Raw genomic sequence first — 20,970 nt, forward strand, 5'->3', positions numbered from 1 at the left:
CGGTTATACCAACCAAATACTGGGAAGATTATTGTCACTAGAGATGTAATCTTTGCTGAACATTCGGCTTCTCCTCTTGTGAACTGCAAAGCTAAGCCAGAAGTTGACATGTTTGATGCCTTTGACTCTTGGTTACCTCTGCTTCCCTCAGAGAGGGACTTTGACCAGCAACATGAGCCTCCTGCAAGACCTCCAACAAGCAACGATCAGCCAGTACCCCATGCTGAATTAAAAAGGAAATCTGATGGCAGCATAGATCGACACAAAGCCCATCTTGTTGCAAAAGGGTATGCCCAACAACAAGGCATTGACTTTGAGGAGACCTTTGCTCCCACTTCCAGGATTACTACTATTAGATGTGTCATTGCCATTGCAGCCCATTACCATTGGCAAGTGCGCCAGCTTGACATCAAGACTGCCTTTCTTCATGGGGATCTGCAGGAAGAAGTTTATGTGACAACCTCCTGGCTTTGAGGTTGTTGATTCTGAAAACAAGGTATGCCGGCTTAGAAAAGCCCTTTATGGTTTGAAGCAAGCACCCAGGGCATGGTATGCCAAAATTCATGCACACTTACTATCCCTTGGTTTTCAGAATAGCCCCACAGAGCCCACTCTTTATGTCCGTGGGAGTGGATCTGATTTTTTAGTGCTGATTTTATATGTGGATGACATGCTGATCACGGGCCCCGATACTCAGCATATTGCAGCTTTCAAGACTGATTTGCAGCAAGCTTTTGAAATGTCAGACATGGGACAGCTACACTATTATTTGGGCATTCAGTTTGCTCATGTTGAGGGGGGTATCATGATGTCACAGTCCAAGTATATTGGACAGCTCCTTGATCGTTTTCAGTTTGAGGATTGCAAGCCAATCTCTACTCCAATGGAACCTGGCTTCAAATTTTCAGCTCATGATGGGAGCCCACCATGTGATATCACTCTTTACCAGCAGGCTGTTGGATGTCTCATTTACTTATGCCACACCAGACCTGACTTACGGTATGCAGTATCCTAGCTTAGCAGGTTCATGCACATGCCCAGTTCACAGCATTGGCACGCAGTGAAGAGAGTCTTCAGATATCTCAAAGGCACTCAGGATTTAGCCCTCTTCTATGGTGATCAGGGTTCACTTACCATGCATGCTTACACGGATAGTGACTGGGCAAGTTGTTCCGACACCAAAGTGTCACATACTGGCAATTGTTTTTTGCTTGGTAGTTCATGTATCTCTTGGCTCAGCAAGAAGCAACCAACAGTTGCCACATCTAGCTGTGAGGCTGGGTACAGGGCAGCCTTCACCGCTACAGTAGAGTGTCTCTGGCTTCGACAGTTACTTACACATCTTGGTATTCGCCAAACATCCTCCACTATGGTCTAACACTGACAACCAAAGTGCTTTGGCCATTGCGCGTAATCCAATGTTTCATGCGCGTACCAAGCACATTGAAGTTCACTATCATTATGTTCGAGAGCAGTTGTCAACAGGAGACATAGAGTTGTCCTACCTTCCCACAGAGGACAACATAGCAGATATGTTTACAAAGGCACTTCCTCATCCCCAGTTCGAAGTCTTCCGACAGGCTTTACACTTAGTTCCCTTTGTTACATAATCTGACATACCTTGTACATTCATAGGTGGCTATATCCTTTTGGATGAGCATGTGCCACCATGACCAGAAAATACTAGGTATTCAGAGACATTTCAGAATACTTCAGCCCATACCATGGAGGGGGGTTTGTAGGCCATCTTCTCCTAGTCGTAAAGATGCCCTATGGGCCCTGGTGTGTGCCTTGTAGGCATAGTTATAGGCACTTTAGTGTTTTAGTGCCTTTTATGCCATGTAGGACATTTAGTCCTATGTGACACCTAGGACACTTAGTCCTAGGGTCTATCCTTATGTACCTTGTATTTTCATTTTCTTTAGTATAGTTGACGTGACGGGCCTATGGCTTGTGTTTGTGCTGAATTTTCTAAAAAGATTACATCTCTACTGACAAAAATATTGCGCGAAGCGGGGTTGTAGAGACGATAACCTTTGCTCTCTGCACTATACCCAACAGGCACATGGGCATATGTAACACATCCAAAGACACGAAAATGATCCACTGGAGGCTTTCTCCCATGCCAAACTTCATAAGGAGTCTTTGTTCTCAAAGCCTTAGTGGGAGCCCGATTCAAAACATAGTTAGCACACATGAGACCTTCAAGCCAAAACCGGTGAGGCAACTTTTTGCTTGTAAGCATGCATCTATCCATCTCCATAAGAGTTCGATTTTTCTGCTCAACTTTGCCATTTTGCTGAGAGGTAAGCCTCACTCTAAGCTAATGTGTGATGCCTTTCTCTTTCAAATAAGTCTCAAATTATACTCCCCCCCTCTATTTGTGCGTAGAATCTAAACCGTGAGGCCTGTTTCATTCTCAACCTTGGCAACAAAGTGTCGAATATGCTTTAACACATCTGATTTTTTCTTTAAACCATAGACCCAAGTGTAATTTGAGTATGAAGGTGACATAATAGAGATAACCACCCAATGTAGGAGTCCTCATGGGACCACAGACATGTCAGATAACGAGCCACCTCTTGAACAATATAGAGGAGGAGAGAGGGGCCAAGACAAATTGATCAGGCTGAACACCAGCAGTGCTCTCTTACTGATTTGTTGCCTCGATGGTGTCATTTCTTACCAGATCCAAAGCCACTATAGGCTGAGATACCTCTTCGATCCTTAGTTGACACGCGGAGTTGGTTCCACAAACAACATGCCTAGGTTTCACTACTCAAATGGTTAGCCAATCGGACAGCGCGATGTCTCTCTCCATTGATATTCTCGTCTCAACATCAGCCTTGGGTGTGGATGCCTGTTTTAGTGGCCCCTCCCTTTAGCTCTTTTTTTTTCAGTCTAAAAGACCCTTTGGTCTTTCAAAGATATTAATAGAATTTCTTTCTCTCTCTCTTACATTTGACCCCTCTTGGGTATGGATGCCTACTTTAGTGGCCGCACCCCTTAGCTTTCATTGTATCTGGGTTTTTTTAGTCTCACAAACCCTTGGGTTTTTTGAATATCTTAATAAACTTTCTGTCTGTCTTTCTTTCGCTTGCAATTGACCCCTGTTATACACTTTTTCTAAAAGCAATATCTCCTTTATAAATGTACATTCGTAGCTGCCCCAGAATGGGACAGCTACTACTCAAGACTAAAAACGGTAATAAAACACTTCCAACTGGGCCAGATGTCATGTGCACGGATTGGTATCTAACGTGTACCGAGGTACACAAGAATAGCTCAAGTAGCTTCAGAAGGCTTAGGGCTAGGCAAGCTTGATTCTCGGGTTGAGTGGCAAGGGTATGAACCAGTTAGAGGTCTTCGCTATTTTTGGCGCATTGGGCCCGAGTCTATATAAGGGGCCCAAAGGTTCAGTTCTTGGAGAGCCGATGGGAGCAAGTCTCGTTCCCAGGTGCTAGGTCTGATCCTGAATTGAGTTGTGGACACGCACCTGCATCATAGCGTAGCCCAAGGCCCAGCAACAGATCCCAAGCCTCTAGGCGGCACTTAGTGGTATGGGACACCAGGCTGGTTAGGATCTGGTTGGGAATTCGTGCCAGTAGCTCAGCTCGTGGCTCTTGATTCGAGATCGCATCCTGTAGATGTCATGGTTGGGTGGTGAGCAGCCTGCTCAGATTCCTCGCATTGGGTGTGTTCTTGTATTTGCTTGTAGATCAGACGTTTCAGGAGTGTTGGGGACATGTCAGTTGGTATCAGAGCCAACTCCTGAGGTAGGAATCTCTGTTACGAGTAAATTTGGACGAGATTTTCTCCAGGTATGCCTCAATTTCGAAATTCATGTTCATGCCCTGCAAGTGCTTGTCGGTTCATCGTTAAGGGTTGTGGTTCTGGATTGGGAAAGAAGGAAGGAGAGAGAGTGAGAGAAGGGTGAATTCATTGCTAGACGTGAAGGGCTGAGAGAGAGAGAGGTGTAGTTAGGAGGGAGCAGGGAGGTCCGGGTAGAGAAGTGCGAAGGGAGCTATGAGGCAAGCGTAGTGCTGAGGCGAACCAAAAGGATCCTGCGTACAGGCTGGCTACTCAAGGAACGCGTTGGCAAGTAGAAGAGGAGCGCAAGGAGGTGCGCAGCACATTGGAGCTAGATCACGATCTGGGTCAGGTGTTATTCGGGAGGGCTTGGAGGCTAAGAAAAGCACCATCTCCTCCAAGTTTGGAGGATGGGCTTTTGAAAAGTAGGGCTTTCTAAAAGCCTGCTTACCCGCCTTATAACTCGGCCACTTCGTCTCTTACTCCAAACTCGTGTTCAAGCTTCTCTACGCCATCTTGTTCGAGAGCCAGTTACGTTGTACGGCCTTTTGCAGACGTCCGTACGGCACAGCCAGGAGAGGGAGTATTCGGGTTCAGAGCTTCAGGCTGATCGTCAACTTCGTACCAGCCTATCTTTTTCATCGACCAGCCTTTCCTTTCTTTCGTGACCTCCTATCTGGCCAGCTTTCACTTCGTTCCTGTCTCCAAGATCCAAGCCCACCTGTTGCTTCTCCTCTCTAGTCTACTTTCTTCTTCAGATCAAATTTCAGTTATCGCTGATTTCGTAGACCCCGGGCCTGCGATGGGTGATCAATATATGAATTATTAGGCAGATGATGACCAGAGCCTCTACGATGATCTGATTACCAAGACTGCCTTCAATGAATTCACCACTACTCTCGATGAAAAGTTTGAGCAAGTTAATGCGAATCAAACGGGGTTGACACAGCAACTCCAAGGGATTCAGACTTCACTGTCACTTTTGACTAGCACTGTACAAGCACTCACACAGGTGGATGCTTTGGCTTCAGTGTTAGGTCTAAATATCACACCAAATCCTTATCCTGGAGATCAGAAATCCCGAACCAAGGAGGTGGTTGACACTTGGTTGCACAAGTGGCAAGTACACGTCCAGTTTCACCCTTACCTAGATGAAAAGAAGATGTAGCTTGCAGCAGGGTATATGTCAAGGAAGGCTTTATTGTGGTGGAAGAAACTCCGACCCAAGCCTGCAACATGGATAGAATTCGAAGAGGTCTTCAGAAAAGAGTTTCTGAAGAAGGAGGAAGATTACGATCATAGGCGAGCTCAAGGCCCTCGATATGTCCAAGCTGAAGTTGACTTTTGAGGTCTATCTTCAGAGGTTTATGGTTTGCTTGACTCGTACAAGCTACAGATTAAGAATAACAAGTGTACCACTTTGCAAGAGGCCATGAACTATGTGCACATCTATGATGATACCATGGCCATCGCAAAGGGAACCACCATTGTCGACACGAGTGGGAAGAACAAGAGGAAGTTCTTCCAGTCTACAACTCGTTTCGGGGAGTCGAAGTCTATAGACAACGCCTCCAAGAAGAACTCAACTCAGACAAAGAATGGTCATGCCCGTTTCCTACGCATCTTGAAGTTAAAGAAAGAAGGACATTGCTTCATATGTGAGGAGCAGGGCCACACTCGGAATGATTGTCCTAAGTGCAAGAACCAGATGCAAGCGCCAAGACCGAAGCCATGCGGGTCAAGGTACCAACGCTAAGGGAGCTAATCAAGTTTCGATGACAGGTATTTCTGTAACTATCATTACCTGCCTACTTTCTTGTAATTGCACTTTTAATAATTCGTTATTTGGCCCCCATGACCTTTTCTGAGTTTATGGAGAAGTAAGGGACCAAAGAGTTCACATTCTCTTTGACCCAAGTAGCTCTCACAATTTTGTTAATTACAAACTTATGCAAAGGATGGGGCTGTCCACGAAACCTACCGATCACACCTACGAGGTGCAGCTTTCAGCTAGGAAGCAGTTTTGGGATCGCAAGGTCGACGCACTTTCTATCCGGATTCAAGACTACACAGCTACTCTTACGTGCTATGTCATGCACTTGGAACATGTGGACTTGTTAATTGAAATAGTGGTTTAAAACCCACGATATTCGAATTGGATGGAAAGAGCATACACTCTCTTTTTTGGATAAGGACACCAATTTTGTAATCAGTGTGATAATATTCTCTCTTCTCAGGGACCTATTGTATCTGCAATGCACCTTCGGAATATAATAAACACTTCTCATTATGATGTGTATCAGCATGCTTTGATTCAACTTTCTTCATTTGTTGTCTCTGTTAATAACAAAAAGATTTAAGGGTGTTTGAACACCATGAATTGAGAACAATGTTGGATGATTTCATGGATGTATTCCTTGCTCAACTGCCAGAAGGTTTACCTCCAAAACGGGCAGTAGATCATCGCATAGATTTAGTACCTAGGGCTCAACCTATTAGTATTCCACCTTATAGGATGAGCCAGCTTGAGGAGGATGAGTTAGCTTCACAACTACAAGATTATCTGAATATGGGCCAAGTAAATCACCTTGGGGAGCACTTGTCCTCTTAAGAAAGAAGAAAGATGGTTCGTGGAGAATGTATGTAGATTATAAACGATTGAATAAAGTGACAATTAAGAATTAATACCCTCTTCCTTGTTCCGATGATTTGATAGACCATTTGTCCGGAGTGAAGTATTTCACTAAGATTGATTTGCGTACGGGTTATCACTAAATCCGTATCTATGCTAAACACATAGATAGAACCGCATTCCGAACTAGGTATGGCCACTACGAGTTTCTCATATTACCTACGATTTGTTCTGAGATTTTCTGGGCAAATTCGTTGTCGTGTTCTTAGATGACATCTTGGTATATAGATGAACACTAGAGGATCACATTGGACACCTCCGGATTGTCTTAGACAGCATAAGCTCTATGCCAAGATTAGTAAATGTGACTTCTTTATGAAGGAGATCATTTACTTAGGACACAAGATTTCTTTTGAAGGTATTAGCATTGATCTAGATCGTATCCAGAAGGTTTTGGAATGGCCCATCCCTCAGACAAGGAAACAACTTCGTTCTTTCCTAGGATTCACGGTTTTTCTACGGAAGTCCTTGCATGATTATTCGAACATCACAGTACCCTTGACCAACATATTGAAAGGTCGTGGACGCAAGTCTACCCAACCGATCTCTTGGAATGATGCATTGAACAAGGCTTTTGAAACCTTGAAGCTAACTATCAAGGAAGCTCCTGTTCTTGCATTACCCGATCCTACCCGGCCTTTTGTTTTAGAGGCCGATGCGAGTGATTTTGCGATTTGGACAGCTTTATTTCAAGAGGGCATACCTGTAACTTTTGAAAGTAAAAAGCTAGACGACACCCAATATCGTTGGCCCACACTAGAAAAAGAACAATATGCAGTTGTGTATGCTCTAAAGGTTTGGAGACACTACTTATATGGTTCGAAGTTTCTTGTATTGACAGATCATCAATCAATCAAGTATGTGTGTGACGGGTCTGAATTGAGGGGACGAAAGGCTAGATGGACAGAGTTAATGCAAGATTTTGATTTTGAAATACGTTATCGAAAGGGTTACATGAATAGTGTGGCGGATGCCTTAAGTCGAGTCAAGTTTGTAAATGCAATGTCATTTACGAAAATATCTTCAGACCTATTTCAATCCTTGAGAGAGCTTTACGCAACTGATAGTCATTTTAGTTCTTATAGGCAGAAAGTCCAGAATGGGAGCTCCATGGTTGACCAGGACTCAAGGATTGTGCCACCTACAGCACACACGGCGGGATATCAGTGGATGTTCAGTTGACTCACGAGTTTATGGACCACTTGTTTAAGCTATATGGTTTGCCTTATGACATAGTCAGTGACAGGGAGTCAAAGTTTACAAGTAACTTCTGGACACTTGTTTTTGAGAAGTTAAAAACTACTCTAAGTATGAGTTCCTCAGATCATGCATAATCTGATGTGGCTGTACAAAGAAGGTCAACCAATTGGTTGAAGATATGCTTCTGGCATATGTTTCTGAGAGAATCTTCATGGAAAGATTATCTCCCCATGGTAGAATTTGCTTATAACAGTGCAAAGCATTCGAGTACTGATTACAGTCCTTTTATGCTTATGTACGGGTTTTAACCTAAGTCACCAGCTATGGTTGGGTTCAAGGGAATTCAAAAGGATGCTGCAAAGACATTCTTGCAAGACATGTAAGAAATGTTGCAGTTTGCCAAGTAGTCTATTAGAAGTGCCCAAGATCGGGACAGATTTTATGCTAACAGACATCGTTCACCTAGAGAGTTCTCTGAAGGAACAATGGTATATTTGCGTATTCCCAATCCCAGGCCTCTAGGTGCCACCTGGTGGTATGGGACACCAGGCAGGTTAGGATCTAGTTGGGAGTTCGTGCCAATAGCTCAGCTCGTCGCTCGGAGGGGACATCTTCTGATTCGGGATCGCATCCCGTAGATGTCATGGTTGGGTGGTGAGCAGCCTGCTCAGATTCCTCACGTTGGGTGTGTTCTTGTGTTTGCTTGCAGAATTTCAAGAGTGCTGGGGACGTGTCACCAGAGGAAGATCGCCAAGAGAATGAGCACTTTGGAGAGACAGATGCAGGGAGGAACGAAAGAAATGATAAACATCCACCAAATAGTGCCCGTACAATTGAATACTACGAGCATGATATAAGGACCCCAAAGCCCAATAGCGACACCAACAATAGAATTCAAATAGGCTGCTGTAGAGGCATATCCACCAAACAACCATAACTGCCTGCCAAAAGAATGAAGATCAGCCCCCAGTCTAGAAAGAAGATCATGAGTAGTAGGCCTGCCTGCCAAAAGAATGAAGATCAGCCCCCAGTCTAGAAAGAAGATCATGAGTAGTAGGCCAGATCCAGAGAAGATGCAAAACAATCTCCTTTGAGAAGATGCAAAACAATCTCCTTTGAATGCGAGCAGGTAGAACAAGTCGAGGAGGTTATACGCCTGGCAATCAACAAAGAAACCACTGGTAATATACTTACCAAACAGCGCCACAAGAAACCCTTTGCTTGAGAGAAAGTTTACTGCTCCAAATGCGTCAGAGACAACCCTTCCACCAAATAAGAGACTTGTCAAGGTGCTAGAAATGATTCCCATGTTTCTAGACCCATGGTTGTGGAACTAATATATGGTAAGCTTTCTTGGTAGAAAGATCTGTAAATGAGAAAGGAGAGTAACCGGAAATCCCAATAAAACTTCCAATCCACCCGAGGAAGAGTACTAAAAACCATAGTAGTAAACACCGAAGACCTACAAATGAGAAAGGAGAGTAACTCAAAAGTCCCGATCAAACTTCGAATCCACCACAAGAAGAGTAGTAAACAGGTGGGGGACAAGTGAATAGGTTGCGGCATAGTAGTGAGAATAAGTGGCAAATGAAACTACACATATGCCATAAGAATGGACACTGCACTATCCAGAACGAACATGCAGTGGCCCAAGTAGACAGTTTCCAATAGTCTATCTAATGAAAGAGCTTTTGCAGTACCCAAATTCTCTCGTGGCAAAGAAATGTGCCATCCCAGGGGTAGCCCAAATGACGCACTATCTGATCAAGAGGCAGCAAGAGACCAGGCCACAAAAGGCGATGCCAATCACATTCTTGCAAGGGCAAGAGTTTGAATTTAGTGAAATTCACTTTCAGGCCAGCTGCAAGACCAAAAATAGAATGAGTAATGAGGACCTGGAGGCCCTCCTTTTATAGGCCCTTCAAGGGGCTGCCAAAAACCGACCAGGCAGACCTAATCTGGCCGACCAAACTGGCCGACCAGGTCTGCCATAAATGCCCCTTTGGGGCTGTCTTTTCCAGGGCCTTTGACCCATACTTCTGGGGCTTTAGCCCTCCTTTCAAGGCAAGGTCCCAGCCCCCTCTGTCTGCCTATGTAAGGCTTGGTTGGCTGGCTCCAACCAGCCCCTCCATGTGGCCAACACTCCTACTGGTTCTCCTCGCCATTAATGCGCCATGTGCAGGCCCTCTGTCCTGCCACCTGTGCGCCTCTTTTAGGGGCCTGTTCCAGCCCGTACACGCACACTTGCTGCACCTCTGCCAGGCTGTTGTGCTGCCCACATGGCAGCCCATGTGCTGCCCATGTGGCAGCCCCCTCCCTCTCTCTTTTGTTGTCTGATCCCTGTCCTCGTGGCAACCATCATGTTGCCCATGTGACCATCTCTCAGATCCTAGGTCCACCCCCCCCCATGCTCTCCTCATATGGGGGCTTACAGATGGGGAGGTGACCTTTCCAACAAGCTGTAGATGTCCAGGACTTTCCATCCGCAATTGAAAATATAATGGTATGGCGTTTGATATTTTAAAATCATATTGTCATGATGCTCAGGGAAAGTGGGAGCAATTTCTTCCGCTCACTCAAATATGATGAAGTTAAATGTCTCATCCTCGTTCCTCAAATGTTGCTTACATGCAAGTTGGTATTTTTGCCATTATGCATGGTACACAAGGCCAGATTGGAGGCGCGAGCTTGATACTCTTTTGAGCAGGTGCCACTACGGTCCTAGTAATACAATTGAGGGAACGAGTCCTAAACCCGTGCTTTGCACGGGCAAAGATGCATGACCATATTCAACCACTCCCCATCTGAAGGTGGATCTTTGATTCTTAAATTGCTAATCAATTCACCTTGCATACTTAAATTGGATTTTAAAATTTTAGCTAAGTCTTAACCCATGGCTCTGAGACCTTCCATCTCCTCCTTTCATTCCATTAACCTTCCATTTTCTCTTTCCTCCCGAAGGTGGCCTTCCATCTCCTCCTCTGAGACCTTCCATCTCCTCCTTCCTCCCCAAGGTGACCTTCCATCTCCTCCATTCCATTGACCTTCTATCTCCTCCTTGCCCCTAAAGCTGCCTCTTGTCTTTCCGCCTGCCTCTTGTTGTCTTTCCACCTCCTCCCCCTCCAAGCCTCCATCCAAGAGCTCCTTCTTTGTGACACATGGCAGGCTCTTCTCCTCCAAGCTGCCACGTGTCCTCTCTCTTTTTTTTTGGGTATCCATGGTTAATAAGTTAAAGATATGTAACTGTTGATCCAAACACCAAACGTCACTAACAAGCATTTTCAAGCATGGATGTCATGCTAGAACGATTTTTACAAACTGTTTCACTTGGTGTCAAGCGCTATGATAAATGTTGCATTGTGATAACCTTGTTTGCTAGCAGCGAGTACATTCAGAAAACAAAATTTTTGACAGTGGTAACAGAAAATAACATAATCTTGTTGATGGGAAAGAAAATGGATCCAATAATAGATCGCATAGCTCCATGCAAAACATCAGCGTGCTTACAACGTCAGACATAGAATGGGCCGCATCTGCGATGACCGCTGTGCTGCCAGATAAATAGCCGGCAAATCCTTTTCCCACACATAGACATGCATCAGCAATTAGTCCCAAACGGGAAACTCGCTCCCCCGCGTCTCCTGAATCGTCCCGTAGCTTATGATCGTGTTCATGATGGGCGTGACCCATATGAGAGCGGCTGAATCTCCGACTGCACCAATTAGCGCGTTCCAACTCCAAGTGCTCAAGCCGAGTATTAACCAAAAGAGCATTCAAGCCGTCAAGCCTCGGAACGCCGACGGATCCGTCAATAATTCGACTTGTTGATGTACTGAAGAGCTTCCCGTGAGTAGCGCTGTGCCGGATGGGAGGGTCTATTTCAACGGAACGCGACATCGAATTACAAAGGCCAGCTCCGTGATGCAACCATCCTTCTGGAGTTGTTGAGAAAGTTCTTTTGCTATGACTTTCTTCAGAAAAGCTCGGCTGAACCGCCGTCCCGCTCGAAGAATTGGGCTCGACATTGAAGCGTTGACTAGGCTGAGCTGTATCTTTAAGCGCAATGACGATAAGAAAATTTGGCCTGTCGCCTATACATGCAGTCAATCGTTCTAGCCCGACTTTGGCAGAATTGCTGCTTCGCCACATTGTAGAAATCGCTCTCTCCGATCAGTTTGGTAGAAGGACCACGGCAATTTTACAGTGAGAGTGCAGCTCCCTTCCACGGTGATCTCGGCACGGCAATTTTACAATGAGAGTGCAGCTCCCTTCCGCGGTGATCTCGGCAACGCAAAACTTTCAAAGGGGATGATCCCATTCCCAAATGCCAGTGTTCCCGCTTCTGTTATTTCGCTCCTCAACGATCAGCAAACAAATTCCTGGCAAAACGAAACATCAAAAGAGGCGGCACCATTGAAAAAGGACTCCGAGGCGCGCGATGCAATCCTGGAGCTGGAGTCACTGAATACCTATTCGCGGTGTTTGAAGAGTGGCGTTTCTGCAATGCGCAAGGGATCGATGAGCGACGAGAGCCAAACGGGCGGGAGCGAAGCCGCAGATGAACGGGGAAAATCAAAAATGCTTGTCGGAAAGCGTGGACGGAGCTAAGAAAAAACGACGGAAGAATGGATGCCAGAAAATGTTGAAAGACAAATGAGCTTCAGATTGAGGGTACATATGATAGGCTCTCTTGTTGCAAGGGCTGACCGCCCACATAATATAATCAGCAAGTTTTTCTTTGTGTGGAAAAAAAGTAGTTTTATCTCCTTTTTATTTTTAAAAAAAGTAACAAATATTGCACAATATATTTGAAGGGAATGCACCCTGGAGCATGGATGCCAAATGTGAGTATTCATATTGGTGCAATGATGGTTACAAAAGATGACCTCACCACACTGAGACACCTGCTCTAACTTATAGCACAAGAGCTAAGAAGCTTATGCAAAGGTGCAACATCAATGGAGCGCCTGCCTACCTGAGCGACTACCCTCATTCAAATCCTAGGTAATGTGCCTTGCAATGGGACCATGGATGGGTGATTTTTTATTATAAAGAAGCCTATGCCAAACTTTCTGTGTATGGCAATAGTTTTTTTCACAGATGTGCTCTTGTACACTAGCAAATTAGTTATGAATAGCCTCTATGTGCTATCTCCCACTTGCATCTTAAGTATCTTCAATGAGCTTCCGTCCAATATTAGCTCTGTTAATCTCTTGGCACTTGCAAATTGGTTTGGAGATGAGCCATAGAACATTGCATGATCCCTCACCTTGCCATCACACCTATTTCGCAAGCACTCATCTTGTGTTGGCACAACATGTTTGCCATGATACAATCACTTTCCTTAGCCCATACGAGACCTAACAACCTTTACCAACTGGTCTATGCACAAACAATAGCTTTCCATGAGCATTATAGGCATGATGGGGTCAACTTCCCCTACCTCAACACACTTTGTAGTGACTTCTCAACAATACCATTGGTCCAATGTTGGTTTAAATGGTCAAAGGGCTATTCTAGTTATTAACATTACCGTGTGTTTTATTTAACTTGTTTTATTGCCATGTGTCAAAGGACCTTTTTGGGATGTTTACATTTCTAGGGTAATGTGTTTATGAGGTCCACTAAGACATGTTTTTTGGGACTTGGTCTTGGCTACTCCTCTCCTATACATTTTGTAGTTTGCAACCTACTCAAATGGCAGTTTGTAGTTTGCAAACAACATGTGTCAAACCTCCATCCTATGGCCCCTAAACAACCCTCCTTGTCTAACAATAATTAGTGGCCATAGGTGAGTTCTTTCATAGGATAGAGTTCATCAAATTGAGTAGATGGTACCTAAGATAGCAACAATGCAACGTCATCATAGGAAAGTATTGCATCAAATCCACTAGAAAGGATCCTTGCATGGTGTAGGGTCATCATACAAACTCTAATTAATTATTATTTTTTCTTGAAAAAGGTAACTTCTATTAAAGCTTGAAAAAACCATACAAGCAGTTTCCAAAAAGAGCTGAAGATGAAAGAACTGGTTACTAGCTCTATGCCCCTATTTTTAGATCTCATAGCTCACCGCCTAGAGAGATTCCAAAATAGGAGCTAGCAACCAGGGTGGTGGCCTATACATCCAGTGAACCTCTCGCAGAAAGGATGTAGAATGTTCTTGATGGCCAAGCCTAGTATAAACGCTCTCGCCTTTCAACGGTCACTCTCGAACCTGGAGTAATGCTCCCAAATGGTGTGCATAGTGAATATATTATCCTGCCAGATGGTGACTAGGGTAGCCATTGGAGAAACCTGTTGGCCTCCCATCACCTGGCTGCATTGAGCGACCAAAATGTTATAGGCAGTAATGTTGGGTATTGTCTCCCACACATTGTCCTCAAGTAGAGGGGGTGGGCATGAACGGTCAGGCTGAGATGCATCATGGGTCTCTGTTCAAGAAACATGATGTCCATGAATCCTGTATGCCGGTGAGAGGATCCATCTAGAAGGCATGCCCGCCCTCTATGAGCCAGGCCACCATCCCCAAAGTGAAGTCTTTACTTATCCTCTGTGTGCTAGCCACAATCCTAAGGGATGCCAACCATATCTGCTGTGCCAACTAGCAGCCCCATAGGCAGTGAGGTATAGTCTCCAAAACCCCTTCCGTGCAACCAAAGCATTTGCTCCAGCCATGGACCAATGGGTAGACCTCCGTGAGCCAGCATCCATAAGAAATATGAAATCTTGTATGGTCACAAACTCGTCCAAGCCAAAAGTGAGATATAACCTCTCGCGGGACATCCTGCTCCAGCTAATGCCATTCCCTTGAAGGGGACCATGCTGCTGCCTCAAGCTGAAGGTGTTGCCCAATACGAGTCGTGTAAGAAAAGAAAGAGACTTGCTCCGCCTAGTCCGATTGCCCTATGCGGGCTGGCCAGAACCACTCACATCGATCCCACTGAATATCACATAAGGGTCTGCCCTCCCAAAGCCACGGGCCACACTAAGCCCTCCGGGGTCAATAAAACTATGGTCGGATCGATGTACCATGTGTTGAGGAATAAAGTCAGTTTGGTAATGTTTGATTGTATTGAAAGTATGTATGATTGCACATCTATTTGTATTTGATGTAGCCGTTCAATGCAAGTTATATTAATGTCACGTTGTAAGTTGTGAAGTTCTTGATGAACTTTTTTATACAATTGTTGATAGGTAGTTCTTTCACCACCTTCTAAAGGTGTATCATTGTTTGGTGACAAAGTTGATTTTGGTTTTTAGTACATGTTTTTGTATGTTTATGTGTTTGTGTTTCTTTCATGAGTCTTCCACGTTATCATTTAATAAATTTTTGTCACATGTTATATGTTGATCTATGAATGCGATTATTTCATCATTGATATGGGAATTATAAATTGGAGTGTTTTGTATCCAAAAAATTCCATGTTCATGTTGGCTTCCTCTATTTTGAAACTCTGTGTCAAAAAAAAAATCCACAACATTCCCAATTACTGTTTTGTCTTTCAAGAGTTGGGATAACATGTTCTATAATATCTTGCACACAATGTAGGGTTTCCTCTTATTAATTGTCTTATGTCTTCATTTGTTTTGTTGTTTGTATTTGGATTATAGGTTGTTTTTCGAAGAATTCACTAATGGATCCCACAAATGTTCCGCACATGAAAAAGTTTAAATGAAGAATGTAGGTGGCCCTAGATTGTGCGTCATAGCAAATGCCTCTTTGCGGAGCTTCTCTTTGTAATCAAGCGATGTACATAGGCTTTGAAAATCCTTATAGCCAATTCCAGATCTCAATATTTACTCAATGTTGGTATTTGTCTTGAAATCTTTGCACACAATTGTTTGTTTTGTAACATATCTCTCCCAAATATATTGCATTACTTGATGGATTAGAACTTTAATGGAAGACCTTTAAAATTAGCATATCTCGTCCAATGTTTAAATGGAAGATTTTTACAAATTAAAAAATCTTTAATTTTATTACATGTACAATTTCTAAGAGATTGTTGGAAATGTGAAAATTGAGATAGTATGAAATATAGAACAGAACACAGTTATTATGAGGAAATTGCTTTAAATTCTATGTCCATATTAAGTGTATCAGTACATATTGTCATTTTCTCCATCGTGTTGATAGTTATATTAATGTGGAAGATTAAATTCCATATGCTAGAATCCGAAAGAGAAAGAAATACAATAGTTTTCATATTTAGAACATCACTTTGTATAGCATAAAGAGAAGAGTTACAAAGGTGCTTCTGCCTGATATTACAATGACATGTCCATGCTTATGCCTCCTCAACTCTAGAGCAATGAATCCTGTCAACATGCCAAACATGTTTGTTAAAATATGACCCCAACCTTCTTGTTAAACAAATAAGACCAACATGTGTGTGTTTGTGCTCAGCATCTTCAAAAATGAGTGAGGCAGCTTTAATACTTTGTCTAGAATTGCATCCTTGAGAATAACCTCAACAAAAGCTCCTTCGGGAGTAGTTATTATAGCTTTAACCTTTGGAATTTTGACCACAAGAGTTGTCGTGTCACAAGCCAAGCAATACACCTTCTCAAAGTCCCTTGATATCTTAGTGCTCTACATGCACTTTCATACAGTGATGAGTTGACTTCCGTAACACATAGAGTGCCAACCACTGCAAGTAAGAAGAAATTAACCCCTTGATTCACTTGTACTTGAAAGTATAAAGGACTCAATACAATACTAGATTGTTAAATGCATTGAAATTATCAAATAAGAAACTTGGTTGCCATAGCCAATCTGTTGAATATGTGTATTAACACTCGAGAAAGAGAGACTGAAGAGAAGCTTCCCTAATGGGGGTGATTTTAATGATTTCCAACGTGTTCAAGGAAATGGGCTGCAAGTTTTCTTGTAACCCACATTGTGCATAAAATGCACCTGACCAAAGGTTTTGAATTTCTAAGCAACTTTAACAAAGTTCAAACGTCTATTGCTCCAAAAAATCAACTGATGTGCAAAAATATGCAACATCCACACAACAGTTAATTCTTTCAACACACAACAAGAAGATGTAATTGCATAACCAATGCAATGGTTTAGGTGCTTACAGTAATCAAGTCTTTAAGGAGTTCTTCATCTCCTATAATGATCTTGTCCCTTTGCTTATAGGAAGTGCCTAGTTTGATCACAATCACTGCTAGGGTGGCAAGGGCTAATTGGTTTCCCTCTCCCTTGTAAATTAAGTCTTTTCACCTCTCTTTGTATTGGGAAATTGTACTTGATGGATACATTTCAAGCATCACGCTAGAAGGTAGGATCCTCTCTACCCTAGTTGATGGATCAAAAGTCATTCCTAGGATTCTTAAGGCACACTCAGAAATTTGTTACTCTAATGCAATCTCCCATATTCAAAAATTTCACCAACTCACTGTAGTGAAGCTCATCAATGTGCAAAGTTATGAAACCAAGGCAACTCTATCAACAAAGTCTACCTTTAGGCACTTGGGATAATCAACATTGGAGAGCATAAATGTTCCATCTTCATTTAGCACCTTCCCATCAAACATGCAATTCTTTATAGTCAAATCAATGTCTAAGACTTGGAGGACATTCACTACACAAACAAACAATTGACCTTCACACGGCCATTATATCAATATCGTGAACACATGAACTATTCTCAACACCAAATATAAGGCCACATCTCAAAACTAGCATTAAAAAAACACCTAACTCACCTATTTTATAACTAGAAATTTGAAACCAAAACCAGATTGGCATGCATGCACCATGCTTTTTCTAAGTTGTGTCAGAGCATATACAAATTCTCCTGATACGACATCCCCCTTCAAGAATTGTTGTAGCCTCACATGAAGAGGGAAGCAAGAATAGAGGCAGAGCCCTAAATAAGTGTGTGGTATTGTGTGCACCACTTACGCAATGATGGTATGTGTAGCATGTGTGCACCATCTGTATGATTTTATTCATGTGTAGCATTAGGTGCACCATGAGATGGTATGTGTCGGATGTGTGCACCATTCATTTGTGATTTATTGATTTTGTGTTGCTATAATACTGAAAGGTTGATTGATTGTGGTGATTAATTCCAAGGTTATCTTATGCTTGTAATATTTCATTACTATTGATTGTGTGAATCCAGGGGAAGAGTAATTGATCGGGCGATGGCATCTGGCAAGCATGATCTGCCATATTTTGGGCACGTAGGCGCAACTCCAGTGATGTAGGGATGAATAAGGCTTATGCCTAATTTTTAATATTACAAAAGCTTATGTACATATTTGAAATTTGGAATATTAGTGGCTTGGCTAAGTGTATAAACTAAAGTTAGAAAAAGCTTTATTTTTAGAAAAAGCCAGCTATTCTAGAAGGTGAATGAGCTTTTTGTAAAAGGGTGCATGGAGGAAAGCACAGGAGGCTTTTGTATGATTTTTGCTCGGAAGCTTTTGGGAAAAATACACATAAATACATAGGAGGTGGAAGGAGAGCACCACACCTATGGGGGGAGATTGTACCCAGCACGCTTGTTCTGTCTCTTCTGTTTGTGAGTTTTGAGAGTTTGTGCATATTTTCGAAGAGTGTTGCTATGTTTTTCAAGGATTTGCAAGTTTTGCGAGTGTTTCCCGTTGCAGTGGTATCAGAGCCAAGGTTTTGTCATCCATAGCATGGGAAGCACACGCACCCCGCATCCTCAAACAAGAAACTATAGCACACATCAGGTTGCAGACACCGCCGCGCACAAGAGCGCAATGAAGTTCGAAGCAACAAAAGCGAACAGCGCAGAACGGTTCGCAGGTAAGAAAATGTGCGGCGAAAACAGTGGATGGACAAAAGTAGTAGAGCCTAATCTGCCTTCACAGTCACCCTCATCCACATTTAAAACACCCGAACAACACAATCAGAAGGCAAAAGGCATTCATACAACTTCCTTGTCTCTACACATACCGTCTGATACAACTCACACTCTGGCCACATTTCCTCTCAAGCCAAACAACCTAAACAACCCAGTGGATTACACAACTCAACACAAGCTCTCCTACTGTTTGATCAGGAAACACATAGATGACCCATGAAACATAAAACTCTAGAAAATGACAACTTCAATACTGCATAACTACCATGAACACATCCTGATAGCTCAAGGTATAACAACCATGCTCATATCTTCCCTGACAAAATCCATGAACAATCCCGGATCTCTTTGACTTCAAGTTAATCATCTGCCTCATATACTCAAAGCCATCACCCCTCTTCTATGCCATCAAACACTACTAAGAGTTCTGAGAGTGCTCTCAATGGAAGCAAGAATGGAAGAGGGAGAGAGAGAAACAGAGAGCCACACAAGTTTTGGTGGGTGCAGAACACCCTAATCTTCTTTTTCATTCATTTATATATGTGTTTGAGTATTGTACATAACCGGGGTAAAGGCACAGTGACCTTTAACCCCCAAAACCTCCCACTTAAAGGACAATGTGCCTTTAAGGGAGAACAACCACTGAGCATACTATCCAATGCCCATCAATACACGACAATACTCAAATCGCTAGCTAGGTAGACTCTTCGTCAGCATACCTACAGGGTTATCATTTGTATGAACCTTGACAAGCTCTATGCACTTGTCCTCAAGTACCTCCATGATGAAATGGTACCTAACCTCAATGTGTTTGGTCTTTGCATGAAAGATCGGATTTCGTGCTAGCTGAATAGCACTCATGGAATCACTATGCAATGTCGGTACACCTGTATGAATCCCCAAATCCCCCACTAGCCGATCAAGCCATATAGCCTCCTTGCAACCCTCTGTGGCTACAACAACATACTCAGCCTCTATGGTAGACAAAGCAATGCACTTCTGTGCACGAGACATCCACGACACTGCACCACCTGCAAAGGTGAACACATAACCAAAAGTGGATCTCCTACTATCCACATGCCTTGCATAGTCTGAATCTGTGTACCCAAGTACATGCATGTCTCCTCTACCAAAGCAGATGCACATCTCCTTGGTACCCTTCATGTACCTCATGATGCACTTAACTGCCTCCCAATGCCTCTTTCCTGGATTAGCCATATACCGGCTAACAACTCCCATTGCAAATGCAATGTTTGGTCTAGTAGCTACCATAACATACATAAGACTCTCAACTGCTGATGCATAAGGAACCTTGGCCATCATGGCCCTTTTCTCATCTGATTTGGGACTATCTGTATGACTCAATTTTACATATGGAGGCAATGGAGTACTCACTGCCTTCTCCCCCTCCATATTGAAACGATGCAATACTTTTGTAACATACTCTTTTTGTGAAAGCCAAAGGAGTTTCCTACTCTGATCATGCGTGATGCGCATACCAAGAATATGACATGCAAGTCCCAAATCCTTCATATCAAAGGCCTCATGCAACTTGGCCTTTAATGCATCTAGCTCATAAGTATTCTTGCTAGCCAATAGCATATCATCCACATATAGTGCCAAGATTATCATGCTATTATCCTTAGCCCTTTTAGTGTAGAGGCAGTGATCAATTTCACTCCTTCTAAAACCCTGGGACCGAATGAAAGCATCAAACTTCTGATACCATTCTCTAGGCACTTGCTTAAGACCATAGAGACTCTTCTTCAACTTGCAAACTAAATAACTAAATGCTCTTTGCCCTTTTCTTCAAAGCCTTCCGGCTGCACCATGTAAATTTCCTCATGCAAATCCCCATGCAAGAAAGCTGTCTTGACATCCATCTACATAAGCTCCATATCCTTTGATGCCACTAGTCCAAGCATGCATCTAAGTGTGGTCATCTTCACAACCGGAGAGAATATCTCATCAAAGTCCACACCCTTCTCTTGCTTAAACCCTTTAGTGACCAAACGGGCCTTGTACCTAGGCACATCATCACCTGTGACCTTCATTTTGTAGACCCATTTACATGGCAATGCTTTCTTTCCATGTGGAAAAGAAACCAAGTCCCAAGTCTTATTCTTCATAAGTGAACTCATCTCTGATTGCATAGCATACTCCCACTTGTGTTGATCCTCGTGCATCATAGCCTCTCTGTAGCAAGAAGGCTCCCCGCAATCAGTAAGCATCACATAGTCTTCCCCTAGAACAAACCTATCAAGTGGCCTAGACACTCTAGATGATCTTCTCAAGGGCATTTCAGCTTGCTGTCCCACCTGCATATCAGCCACATTTGGCTCATCATTTCCACCAATAGATGATCCATCATCTATCTATTCTTGATTGTATACCTGTGGGAGTACTTGGTGGTAC

General features: G+C 43.2%; 1 protein-coding gene across 3 annotated transcripts in view; it reads right to left on the bottom strand.

The window, feature by feature from the left end:
• Window positions 1-12,365, bottom strand: part of LOC147890471 (Cation efflux family protein) — a 53,540-nt gene extending 41,175 nt beyond the window's left edge. The window contains exons 1-2 of one of the 3 annotated variants that reach the window (XM_087390563.1): window positions 12,172-12,365; window positions 11,210-12,044 (exon numbers count right to left, since the gene is read on the bottom strand). In XM_087390563.1, the coding sequence (XP_087246689.1) occupies window positions 11,210-11,851 (642 nt within the window). In that variant the 5' untranslated portion in view covers window positions 11,852-12,044; window positions 12,172-12,365. Of the gene's footprint in view, window positions 1-11,209 lie in introns of all 3 variants that reach the window. The other 2 variants (XM_087390562.1, XM_087390561.1) reach the window with 2 other exon arrangements.
• Window positions 12,366-20,970: the final 8,605 nt, after the last annotated feature.

Source organism: Dipteris shenzhenensis, chromosome 19 (genome assembly GCF_047967505.1).
Source record: "Dipteris shenzhenensis isolate YYH24624 ecotype China chromosome 19, Dip_SZ_1.0, whole genome shotgun sequence".
NCBI lineage: Eukaryota > Viridiplantae > Streptophyta > Polypodiopsida > Gleicheniales > Dipteridaceae > Dipteris > Dipteris shenzhenensis.